This window comes from Saimiri boliviensis, chromosome 13, assembly GCF_048565385.1.
Source record: "Saimiri boliviensis isolate mSaiBol1 chromosome 13, mSaiBol1.pri, whole genome shotgun sequence".
Classification (NCBI taxonomy): Eukaryota; Metazoa; Chordata; class Mammalia; order Primates; family Cebidae; genus Saimiri; species Saimiri boliviensis.
The window spans coordinates 65951046-65964777 of record NC_133461.1 but is presented as its reverse complement, the minus strand read 5'-3'; the positions used below and the strand labels follow the sequence as shown (position 1 = coordinate 65964777).

The 13732-nt window shown below is 37.3% G+C and overlaps 1 protein-coding gene across 8 annotated transcripts in view; it reads right to left on the bottom strand.

Annotated features, from left to right (window-relative positions):
• The window catches only part of ANKRD12 (ankyrin repeat domain 12), a 146451-nt gene that overhangs the window by 36106 nt on the left and 96613 nt on the right, over positions 1–13732 (bottom strand). The window contains exon 2 of one of the 8 annotated variants that reach the window (XM_074383770.1): positions 12858–12937. The exons of the other annotated variants lie outside the window; for them this stretch is intronic. Coding sequence (XP_074239871.1) covers positions 12858–12921 — 64 coding nt within the window. The 5' untranslated portion in view covers positions 12922–12937. The remainder of the gene's footprint in view (positions 1–12857; positions 12938–13732) is intronic. 8 annotated transcript variants of the gene reach the window in all.

Genomic DNA, 13732 nt, shown 5'->3' with positions numbered 1-13732 from the left:
GCTAACTGCAATTTAATGCCAGTATACCATTAATTTTAAAAGTTTCTACAGCTAAGTAGAGAACTTTTCATTGAAAGTAAGCCTTGATAAAATGAATACTTATGGAAGTCTCTAAACGGTCACATTCATCTATGTCCATCTTACATGTCCAGAATACTGCTATGTAATGTTAATAATACATCTGTCATGACACTTAAGCTAGTAAATGGCAGAGCTACATCTTCAAACCCGAATTTCTCTGACTCCAAAATTGGTACAACCATCACGCTATGTTACTTCTTAGTATATAAAAGACACCTACTATAGGTAAGACAACTGTATAAACATCCAATAAAATGATACCATATTTTGTGGCCTTTCCATAAGCATCTGAATAAATATCTTCTACCTTTATTTCATGATTGAGTAAACTGACAAAACAACCCTGCACAAAAATCTAGTCTCTAGAACAAAGTATTATTTTAAATGAGATCTGTTATTAATTTACATAAGTGAATTTTAAATTAAGAAAACAAAATGCTATTAAACATACTCACCTGAGATTAAAATTGAATTTCATATATGAATTTGGTATTTGTCTATTCTTTTTTTTTTTTTTCATATAGAATCTTTTTTTTTTTAATTGCATTTTAGGTTCTGGGGTACATGTGAAGAACATGCAAGATTGTTGCATAGGTACACACATAGCAGTGTGGTTTTCTGCCTTCCGTCCCCTCGCCTGTATCTGTCATTTCTCCCCATGCTATTCTTTACTTGATTTTGAGATATTCATATCTAAGACATAAATATCTTGATTTACATATAAACTATTAATATAATTTAATAAAGAAAAAGTCATGCCTTGAATCTTAAACCATTATAAACTAGTGATTATAAACTGGTCTTTTTTTTTTGAGACAGGATCTAGCTCTGTTGCCCCGGCTGGAGTGTGGTGGTGTGAACATAGCTCACTGAAGCCTCAACATCCTGGGCTCAAGCGATCCTCCCAACTCAGCTCCCTAAATAGCTGGGACTACAGGTGTGCACCACCATTCTTGGCCACTTTTTTTTTTTTTTTTTTGTAGACATGGAGTTTTGCCATGTTGCCTATGCTCGTCTCAAGCTCCTGGGTTCAAGTAATCTGCCCTCTTTGTCCTCTCAAAAGTGCTGGGATTCTAGATGTGAGCCACCATGTTCAACCAGGTATTCTTTTAACAGTAGGATTACTACTAAGAAAAATTATCTTTACATTGGGAATGGTGTTTGTTTATATGGTCTTTTCATTCAGATGCGCTAAGTACATAAAGAAAATCCTGAGCTGTATTTTAGTGATCTTTATTTTATTTTAAAATAACCTTTATTGTACTTCTGTTATAAACCTTTATGCCAGAAAGCCAGAGAGAAATGGGTAAAATAATAAAAAGCTACCTATAAAATAATCCCACCACCCAGGAGAAACATTTTGAATAGCTTATTTTAAAGCATTACACTTGATTTTATTTGAACTTAATTAACTTGGAAATAATAAAGAGAACTTTTAAAACTTAGGCTTGTCCTCTTGGCCCTTTTAAATTCCCTGACCTACTATTTTCATTTCAAAAATTATGCTTATACTTCATGAAAAGTCCAAAATCATGCTATTATTTTAGACTGCATCGTATTTACCCTGGAGTTTTTGTCGTTTTTCTTGTTCATCAGTACAAAATGCCATCATATCATCAATAGCATGACACAATAAACGCTCAATCAAATTCATGCAATACAAATACTAGGAACTACTCTTTTCTTGATAATAGACTTCAAAAAGTTCTTTGAAATTTTGTTCTAAGATATGCCAATTGCTTGTTGCTGTCATTCTGGAATTTTTTTTTTAAATCCAAATCTTGAGTTAGAACTGGGCATGGTAGCAGACATCTATAGTCCCAGATACGTAGGAGGCTTCGACAGAAGGATCCCTTGAGCCCATCAGTTCAAGACTAGCCTGGACAATACAGCAAGATCTCAAAAAAAAGAAAAAAATTATAAGTTTCCATATATTTTAGTCTTATATTTTGTATCACTAAAAAGCAATATATTTGAATAATTTTCCAGAAAAGGAATAGAAAGTGTATCCAAGGACGTTCTTCTTTAGCCTTTTTAACAGATTGATGGTTGGCAGGTGACAGAATTCTAGGTTTAAAAAAATTCGCTTTGATGTAAAAGTAATTCTTAAGAGTCTTTCTTTGGGGGGAGAGATCCAAGATGGCTGACTAGGAGCAGCTCAACATTGCAGCTCCCAGCGAAAGCATGGAGGCTGCTGCAGGTGATCCCCAGGCAAGCAGGGCCTGGAGTGGACCTCAGCAGTTCTACAGCAAAGGGGCCAGATTGTTAGATGGAAAACTAAGAAACAGAAAGAAAATAACTTCATTATCAACAAACTGCATGTCCACTCAGAGACCCAATCTTAAAGTCAACAACTACAAAGACGACAGGTGGATGAATCCACAAAGATGGGAAGAAACCAGTGCAAAAAGGATGAAAACACCCGAAACCAGAACGCCTCTCCTACTACAAGGGATCACAATTCCTCACAAGGGAACAAGGCTGGATGGAGAATGAATGTGATGAATTGACAGAATCAGGCTTCAGAAGGAGGGTAATAAGAAACTTCTGTGGGCTAAAAGAACATGTTCTAACCCAATGAAAAGAAACTAAGAACCTTGAAAAAAGATTTGATGAAATGCTAACGAGGAAAAACAACTTAGAGAGGAATATAAGTGAATGGATGGAGCTGAAAAACACAACATGAGAACTTCGTGAAGCATACACAAGTTTCAACAGCCGAACTGACTAACCAGAAGAAAGGATATCAGAGGTCGAAGATCAACTCAAGGAAATAAAACAAGAAGGCAAGATTAGAGAAAAAGGGGTAAAAAGGAATGAGAAAAGTCTCCAAGAAATATGGGATTATGTGAAATGATGTAATCTACGTTTGATAGATGTACCTGAATGTGACAGAGAGAATCAATCCAACCTGGAAAATACTCTTCAGGATATTATCCAGGAAAACTTCCCCAACATAGCAAGGCAGGCCAACATTCAAGTCCAGGTAATACAGAGAACATCACAAAGATATTCCTCAAGAAAAGCAACCCCAAGGAACATAATCGTCAGATTCACCAGGGTTGAAACGAAGGAGAAAATGCTAAGGGCGGCCAGACAGAAAGGTCAGGTTACTCACAAAGGGAAGCCCATCAGACTCAACAGCAGATCTCTCAGCAGAAACCCTACAAGTCAGAAGAGAGTAGGGGCCAATATTCAACATCCTTAAATAAAAGAAGTTTCAACACAGAATTTCATATCCAGCCAAACTAAGCTTCATAAGTGAAGGAAAAATAAAATCCTTTATGAACAAGCAAGTACTCAAGAGATTTCACCACTGGGCCTGCTTTACAAGAGCTCTTGAAAGCAGCACTAAACACAGAAAGGAACAACCAGTAGCAGCCAGTCAAAAAACATACCAAATGGTAAAGACCATCAACACAATGAAGAAACTGCATCAACTAATGGGCAAAACAGCCAGCTAGCATCAAAATGGCAGGATCAAATTCACACTTAACAACATTAACCCTAAATGTAAATGGGCTAAATGCCCCAATCAAAAGACACAGACTGGCAAATTGGATAAAAAGCCAAAACCCATCAGTGTGCTGTATCCAGGAAACCCATCTAACATGCGAGAATATACAAAGGCTCAAAATAAAGGGATGAAGATTTACCAAGCAAATGGAGAGGGGGAAAAAAAAAAAAAAGCAGGAGTTGCAATTCTCATCTCTGATAAAATAGACTTTAAACCAACAAAGATCAAAAGAGACAAGGACATTACATAATGGTAAAAGGATCAATGCAAAAAGAAGAGCTAATGATCCTAAATATATATGCACCCAATACAGGAGCACCCAGATACATAAAACAAATTCTGAATGACTTACAAAGAAACTTAAGACTCCCACACAATAACAGTGGGAGACATTATTTCCCCATTGTCAGTATTAGACAGATCAATGAGACAGAAAATTAACAAGGATATCCAGGACTTGAAATCAGACCTGGAACAAGCAAACCTAATAGACATTTACAGACCTCTCCACCCCAAATCCACAGAATATACATTCTTCTCAGCACCACATCACCTACTCTAAAATTGACCACATAATTAGAAGTAAATCACGCCTCAGCCAATGCAAAAGAACGGAATTCATAACAAACAGTCTCTCAGACCACAGTGCAATCAAGTTAGAAATCAGAATTGAGAAACTGACTCAGAATTGCACAGCTTCATGAAAACTGAACAACTGGCTCTTGAATGTTGACTGGATAAACAACGAAATGAAGGCAGAAATAAAGATGTTCTTCGAAACCAGTGAGAACGAAGACAAACATACCAGAATCTCTGGGACACATTTAAAGCAGTGTCTAGAGGAAAATATATAGCCTCATATATGCCCACATGAGAAGCAAGGAGAGATCTAAAATTGACACCCTATCGTCAAAATTGAAAGAGCTAGAGGAACAAGATTAAAAAAAACTCAAAAGCTAGCAGAAGACAAGAAATAACTAAGATCAGAGCAGAAATGAAGAAGATAGAGACACAAATAACCCTTCAAAAAAATCAATAAACCCAGGAGCTGGTTTTTCAAAAAGATAAACAAAATAGACCACTAGCCAGATTAATAAAAAAGAAGAGAGAAGAATCAAATAGATGCAATAAAAAACGATAAAGGGGATATCACCACAGATTCCACAGAAATACAAACCACCATCAGAGATTATTACAAACATCTCTATGCACATAAACTAGTAAACATGGAAGAAATGGATAAATTCCTGGACACTTGCATCCTCCGAAACCAGGAAGAAGCTGAAACCCTGAATAGGCCAACAACAAGGTCTGAAATTGAGGCAGCAATTAAGAGTCTACCTTAGCTGGGCATGGTGGCGCGTGCCTGTAATCCCAGCTACTCAGGAGGCTGTGGCAGGAAAATTGCCTGAACCCAGGAGGTGGAGGTTGTGGTGGGCCGAGATCGCGCCATTGCATTCCAGCGTGGATAACAAGAGCGAAACTCCATCTCAAAAAAAAAAAAATAATAAAATAAAATAAAAGAGCCTACCACCCCAAAAAAGCCCAGGTCCAGATGGGTTCAGAGCCGAATTCTACCAGACATACAAAGAGGAGCTGGTACCACTCCTTCTGAAACTAATCCAAACAACCTAAAAAGAGGGAATCCTTCCCAAATCATTTTATGAGACCAACATCATCCTGATACCAAAATCCGGAAGAGACTCAACAAGAAAAGAAAACTTCAGGCCAATATCCATGATGAACACAGATGCAAAAATCTTCAATAAAATACCGGCAAACTGACTGCAACAGCACATGAAAAAGCTTATCCACCATGATCAAGTAGGCTTCATCCCGGGGATGCAAGGCTGGTTCAACATATGCAAGTCTATAAATGTAATTCACCACATGAACAGAACCAAAGACAAAAACCACATGATTATCTCAACAGATGCAGAGAAGGCCTTTGACAAAATTCAACAGCTCTTTATGCTAAAAACCCTCAATAAACTAGGTATTGACGGAACGTATATGAAAATAATAAAAGCTATTTATGACAAACCAACAGCCAATATCATACTGAATGGGCAAAAACTGGAAGCATTCCCTTTGAAATCTGGCACTAGACAAGGATGCCCTCTCTCACCACTCGTATTCAATATAGTATTGGAAGTTCTAACCAGAGCAATCAGGCAAGAAAAAGAAATAAAGGGTATTCAAATAGGAAAGGAGGAAGTCAAAATGACTCTCTTTGCAGATGACAATGCTGTATATCTAGAAGACCGCACTGTCTCAGCCCAAAATCTCCTGAAACTGATAAGCAACTTCAGCAAAGTCTCAGGATACAAAACCAATGTCCAAAAATCACAAGCATTCCTATACACCAATAACAGACTTAAAATAGAGCCACATTAAGAACGAACTGCCATTCACAATTGCTACAAAGAGAATAAAATACTTGGGAATAGAACTAACAAAGGATGTAAAGGACCTCTTCAAGGAGAACTACAAACCACTGTTCAACGAAATAAGAGAGGACACAAACAGATGAAGAAACATTCCATGTTTATGGTTAGGAAGAATCAATACTGTGAAAATGACCCTACTGCCCAAAGTAATTTACAGATTCAACGCTATCCCCATTAAGCTACCAATGATCTTCACAGAACTGGAAAAAACCACCTTCAGCTTCGTATGGAACCAAAAGAGAGCCCGCATAGCCAAGTCAATTCTAAGCAAAAAAAAAAAAAAAAAAAAAAGCAAAGCAGGAGGCATCACACTACTGGACTTCAAACTATACTACAAGGCTACAGTAATCAAAACAGCATGGTAATGGTACCAAAACAGAGATAAAGAGCAATGGAACAGAACAGAGGCCTCAGAGGCAATACCACACATCTACAACCATCTGATCTTTGACAAACCTGACAAAAACAGCAATGGGGAAAGGAGTCCCTGTTTAACAAATTGTGTTGGGAAAACTGGGTAGCCATGTGCAAAAAGCAGAAACTGGACCCCTTCCTGACACCTTACACTAAAATTAACTCCAAATAGATTCAAGACTTAAACATAAGACCTAACACCATAAAAACCCTAGAAGAAAATCTAGGTAAAACCATTCAGGACACAGGCATACGCAAGGACTTCATGGCCAATACACCAAAAGCATTGGCAACAAAAGCCCAAATAGACAAATGGGACCTAATTAAACTCACAGCTTCTGCACAGTGAAAGAAACAGTTATTAGAACGAACTGGCAACCAACAGAAGGGGAAAAAATTTTTGCATTTACCCATCTGACAAAGGGCTGATATCTAGAATCTACAAAGAACTAAAACAGATTTACAAGAAAAAAAACAAACAAGCCCATTCAAAAGTGGGCAAAGGACATGAACAGACACTATACAAAAGAAGACATACATGAGATCAACAACCATATGAAAAAATGCCCATCATCACTGGTCATTAGAGAAATGCAAATCAAAACCACACTGAGATACCACCTCACGCCAGTTAAAATGACGATCATTAAAAAATCTAGAGACAACAGATGCTGGAGAGGATGTGAAGAAATAGGAACACTTTTACACTGTTGGTGGGAGTGTAAATTAGTTCAACCATTGTGGAAGACAGAGTGGCAATACCTCAAGGACCTAGAAATAGAAATTCCATTTGACCCAGCAATCCTACTACTGGGTATATATCCAAAGGATTATAAATTGTTCTACTCTAAGGACACATGCACACGATGTTCACTGCAGCACTGTTTACAACAGCAAAGACCTGGAGCCAACCCAAATGCCCATCAATGATAGTCTGGACAGGGAAAATGTGGCACATATATACCATGGAATATTACGCAGCCATCAAAAACGACGAGTTCGTGTCCTTTGCAGGGACATGGATGAACCTGGAAACCATCATTCTCGGCAAACTGACACAAGAACAGAAAATCAAACACTGCATGTTCTCACTCATACGTGGGTGGTGAACAATGAGAACACATGAACACAGGGAGGGGAGCATCACACACTGGGGTCTGCAGGGGGGAAACAGGGGAGGGACAGCAGGGGGTGGGGAGTTGGGGAGAGATAGCATGGGGAGAAATGCCAGATATAGGTGATGGGGAGGAAGGCAGCACATCACACTGCCATGTGTGTACCTATGCAACAATCTTGCATGTTCTTCACATGTACCCCAAAATCTGAAATGCAATTTAAAAAATAATTTTAAAAAACGGAGTCTTTTTCTTTCCCTCCCCTCCTCCTCTCTTTTTCATTCATTCCTTCATTTTTTGAGAGAGAGTTTCACTCTCGTTGCCCAGACTGGAGTGCAGTGAGTGGTGTGATTTTGGCTCACTGCAACCTCCACTTCCCTGGTTCAAGCGATTCTCCTGCCTCAGCCTCCTGAGTAGCTGAGATAATAGGTGCACACTACCATGCCCGGCTAATTTTTATTTTTATTTTTGTATTTTCAGTAGAGACGGTTTTCACTATGTTTGTCAGGCTGGTCTCAAACTCCTGACCTCAGGTGATCTACCTGCCTCAGTCTCCCAAAGTGCTGAGATTACAAGGGTGAGCCACCATGCCCAGCCAAGACACTTTCTTCAATTTAAAAAACGATTTTCTTCCTAACATTTGCATAAGATAATGTATGTTTTGTCCATTAAAAAAAAATTTTTCCTCATATTTCCAACATCTGTTCTACCTGCTTCATATGTTATCAAATTAGATCTTTGGCAATGTCTAGTCTATTCTTTAGTCCTTGATAGAATATTTACTTTAGCAATCATATATATCTTGAATTCCAAGGACTTTCTTGGTCTCTGATAACACTTTTTCACAGCAGCTTTCTATGGTTGGTGAATCCACTGCCCTCCGTAACCTCCGAGGATACTGGGAACTTACGCTTCTGCTTCCTACGATATTTATGTTTGAGGATCAACTGTTCTGTTTCTTCATGCTGGTCCTTCTTATCTGTCATTTGCTTGATTTTCCTCAAATCTCTAGATTTCATATTGATACAGAAAAAAATCTCATTTTTTCAGTGGTTTTGTAAAGAGTCTCCTCTGATAGGCCTGTTAGTAGTGACCTCTGCTGAGTCTATTCCCTGAACAAGCTGACTCTGAATTTCAGAGATTATCTAGGGTATCACTGGAAGGAACTCACACCTGCAGCAGGACTGTCACCTACTGAGTGGTTCCTTTGTTACACAAACAGCTCACGAACTAAAACTAATGTATTTAAGAATTATGTAAATGTAACTGTTATTTATGTTGCCTAGCTAAACAAGAAAAAATGCACCTGCACTTTGGGAAACAAGACTTTACAGTTTTCACATTCCCAAACTGATCAAGCAAGGTAGCTTAGAGACAGGAAAATAAAATGAGGTAATTTTAAATAGTCTCTTCTAAATTTCCATTTCTAAATCTCAATTTTCTAAAGGTTATGAATTTTTAATTTTACTTTAAAAAAAACAAAAGTAGTCATACACATCTGTTCAGAGATAAGTGTGCCAGATTAAGAACTTATTTTCATTGTATTACTTACTATAGTAGTACATATTGGCAAGAGAATTACAGTTAAGATTTCAAGGGTGAGGTAAGTAAGGAAGATAATATAATCAATAGCTGAAAATAAGTCTAAAAGCAAAATCTACATAAAAAATAAAGCACCACAAGCACTCTATGTATTCCCCTCAATCATACAACTTTCTACTAAATTGCTAGTAAGACAGAATCAGATTCTATAAATAATCAAGAATTTTTCCTTTGAAAGATTTGTATCACTACAAAAATTTTGATGTCACTAAAGGAAACTGAGAAAATTACCCAGTCTCAGCTATTTCATCATAAATATATATATTACATGGAGGTCCTTTTAACTCATGGCTAGATAAAATATTTTTCTTTAGACAGGATGAGACAGCTGAAGTGGAACTCATTTTTTTGGTATGCATAGATAATATTTTAAGCCAAAGGTCATTTTTTAGTGTTCTGCCCAAATGGACCCTTTATGGAGAGTTTTAGACTTAAATATTCAGCAATATCTCACTCCTATAATTATGTGACAGACTCACTTTAAGTTGCAAGGCACTGGTAGAAATTCAGTTTCTAAGGCAAATCATCAAGCTAGTATTTTAAACAAAAAAACTATCAGCCTTGGTATTTGCAAAAAATGCATTTTTTTGGGCAAGTACACTTGAAATTTGTCTACTTTATTTACACAAGCTTCAAAAAAGATATTTAATAGTCTATGTACCATAAAGACTTAACATTAATTTGCAGCCACCCAGGGAACACTGGAACTGCAAGCACAATTTGCCAATTATTTTTTCTGAGAGAGAGAGAGAGAGAGAAATATATGCATGCATGCACCAGTCAAAGATATTTTGACTTACAGACACTGCTAAAAGTGATTTCTTACATTAATTTAGGGATTTACAATTTTGTTCCTTTGTTTCTCTACATAACATTGACATCTATTTTTTCTTTTTAAAATATTATTCTACCTGGAATTTAAAACTCTGAGGCTTTGGAGCTAGGCTGACATAATTAACCTACATTTGTATGTGTTCTGTTTGCTTAAGACAGTGGTAGAATCAAGTTGGTGGTATTTACATTTAAAAAGTTTAAAAAACTAAGATTCAGAAATCTGTATGGAAAACACACCACATATGCTACAAAGCAGAGGTGGAAAAGTAAAGCTGCAAAACACTTTTTAGTGTTCATTAAATCAAAGAATACCTCACTGCCTATCATGCTATATGCTCAGCCCTCTGCACATAACAGACACCTAAGTGCCCACTTTTTCCAAGCACTCATACCACAGGTATATGTGACAAAGGCGCTGAACACCAAGCAGGATGCTTGCTGCTATTCAACAACCTCAGAAATAGGCTTAATCAAGGAGTTTGCTAATAGTCCTAGTTAAATAAAACAAGATTCTTGGGTTATCAATGGATTGTGATTTTTTTTTTTTTTTTTTTTCAGACAGAGTTTCGCTCTTGTTACCCAGGCTGGAGTGCAATGGCATGATCTCGGCTCACTGCAACCTCCGCCTCCTGGGTTCAGGCAATTCTCCTGCCTCAGCCTCCTGAGTAGCTGGGATTACAGGCATGCGCCACCATGCCCAGCTAATTTTTTGTATTTTTTTTTTTTAGTAGAGACGGGGTTTCACCATGTTGACCAGGATGGTCTCGATCTCTTGACCTTGTGGCAGGGTGCGGTGGCTCAAGCCTGTAATCCCAGCACTTTGGGAGGCCGAGGCGGATTGTGATTTTTTTTTTATTAGGCCTGAAGTCTTATTATCTAACAAATACACTGGAAGCTACTACGACATCATTTAGAAAGAACAAAAATAAAATACTATTTACATTTTAGCTACATGTTAAATGAAATAATCTTTTATTCTAGGTATACTAATATGCAAACTACTGTATAAAATGCTCTATCACTGGGCGTGGTTGCTCACACCTGTAATCTCAGCACTCTGGGAGGCCGGGGCGGGTGGATCACCTGAGGTCGGGAATTCAAGACCAGCCTGACCGACATGGTGAAACCGCGTCTTAAAAAAAAAAAAAAATGCTCTATCAAGTCTAGATTCCCAATGATCAAATTTGTTGATACATATTTGGACACACTAAAAACACAATGTAACCTCTTCTTGTAGTCTTTATGCTTCTAGGTTAAAAAGTTTACATTAAAACTCCTAAGCTGACACTTCTCCCTACTTATGGTTAACTGTTAACATCACATAATCCATTTCATAAAAAATTCTGGTACATTTTGACTTAAATAATTTTTTTTTGCTCTCTTGATTTATTAACTATTAGAACTCCATGTAAGCATGTACCAATAGTCATATTTTCATAGTTCCTGAAATATAAAACTGAGGAAATAAGTTGTACAAATAACAAAATATTTATAAATGTACAATTTACTGTTATAACACTGAGAAAATGAGGCTTCAGTGTCCTGGTCATTTTATGACACAGAAATGCACTCAGTAAACCAACGGGTAACAACATATGACTGCAATTTCAAGTCTCCTAATCTGTCTTCAGTAAACTCTAAAAGTAGCTCGTCTATTTATTAATGGAGCATTTTCTTGGTTGAGTTGAACTATGCAAGTGAGGAATGTTTATAGCAGCCGCTTTATAAACAAAGCCAGTTTATTGACAAGGTAAGGCAGAAAATGGTGAATAGCTCTCTTGGTAATGACTGGCATTTTAAACTCTGTTCATTAGACACTCTAAGTAATAAAACCAGTATCTGGCAAAGTTGTTAACACAATCTCCACTCTGGCAATTAATGTGTCAGAAAGTATGGAGGGAGTGTTACGTGACACAAGTTACCTACTTCTCCATTTCCATGATTATGATTTATGAGCAAGATCTGGTTCTCTGAATATGACTGAGTTCTTGCATGGTAGCAAGAAGCAATCATTTGTAGAAAACACTATTGCTGGACAGAATTTCTATACAGGAAGGTAACATGTAATTAGACTAAGGGAAAAGGGCAGAAGTTAGGGGGAAAAAGACTAAAGAATTATGCAAATCTAAAAGTGCCAAACATTTATACACAAATAAGCTGTATGAACCAGGACATGTATTCCTGTAACAGTATCATAAAGGTCTGATACACAAGACATAAAACTGCTACTCAAAGTGTGGTCCGTGAACATATTCTGACCTGCAAATTGTTTATTACTGACCCATAATAAAATAAGGAGCTGGTACCGAACATGGAAATCAATTACATCACTAAGCACATTGCTTATTTTAGTGGACATTTTTTTCCATAGTATTTTTTCCTTTCTGATGAAGGAAGCAGTGTACTGATTGATATTCTGGCACAAGCTCCTTATCTTGAGGGCTTGGAACAAACGTTAATGGAAAGGCTACTCTAAGTAGCACTGGCATAAAGCACAATGACTAATGGAATAAACCACATGTAGAATGCTACATACATGACACCCTGTTATTTACTCCAAATTTATTAAGTTCTGAAATTCATAATCTTGGTTATTTTTTAACTCTACAACATTTAAAGTGTATCTGTCACATAGATGATGTATTGTATTAGATAATGCTTATCAGGCTTCATATATACAAACATGTAAAGGCAGTTATATATTTATATACTAGTATGTTCTAAATGTAGATTAAAGTTTGGTACAGTTAAATCTAACAAGGACCTCATGTAAATAACGTAATAAATTTTGGGTATTTTCATCAGTCTTTTTCAGCAACTCCAAAATCTTTATGTGATACTTACTGATGATTTTTGTACCATTCCTTGAGGGATTTTGATCAAGCAATAATTCAGGCACATTCACCATGTGGAAAATAAATGTTCTGAAAAATCAATACATAGCTGATAAACACATGAATCAATCAAGATAAGTGAAAAGTAAAAAGGTTCTAGAAGATGTGTTCTGTACTAATTAAACATGTAAGTTCAACTAAAATATCTTTCCTATTCCATGAGAGAATTTGTTGCAGCACTTCTTTCTAAAAGCAAGTTTATAACAAAAGCTGCTTTTCACAGCTACACGTTTCAGAGGCAAATGAAAAAAAATTAGTAGCTGATTTTTGAGATTTTTAATATCCAAAGGGCAGCCAAATACGTAATATTTAGAATAGCATAAGAGTTAATATACCATATTTTTAAAAATCATCTTTTTTTTTGAGACAGAGTCTCACGCTGTCCCAGAGGCTGGACTGCAGTGGCACGATCTCGGCTCACTGCAACCTCCACCGCCCTGGTTCAACCAATTCCCCTGCCTCAGCCTCCCGAGTAGCTGGGATTACAGGTACATACCACCACCATGTCTGGCTAATCTTCTTTGTATTTTTATTAAAGACGAGGTTTCACCATGTTGGCCAGACTGGTCTCGAACTACTGATCTCAGGCAATCCACCTACCACAGCCTCCCAAAGTGCTGGGATTACAGGCCATGCAACCGGCCTTTCTTTCCTCCTTTTTTTTTTTTTTTTTGAGACAGGGTCTCACTTTCTTGCCTAGGCTGGCATATAGTGGTACAAACACAGCTCACGGCAGCCTCGACCTCAGAGGCCCAAATGATCCTCTTATCTCAGCCCTGTCCTGAATAGTTGGGACTCCAGGCGCATGCCACCATGCCAGGCTAA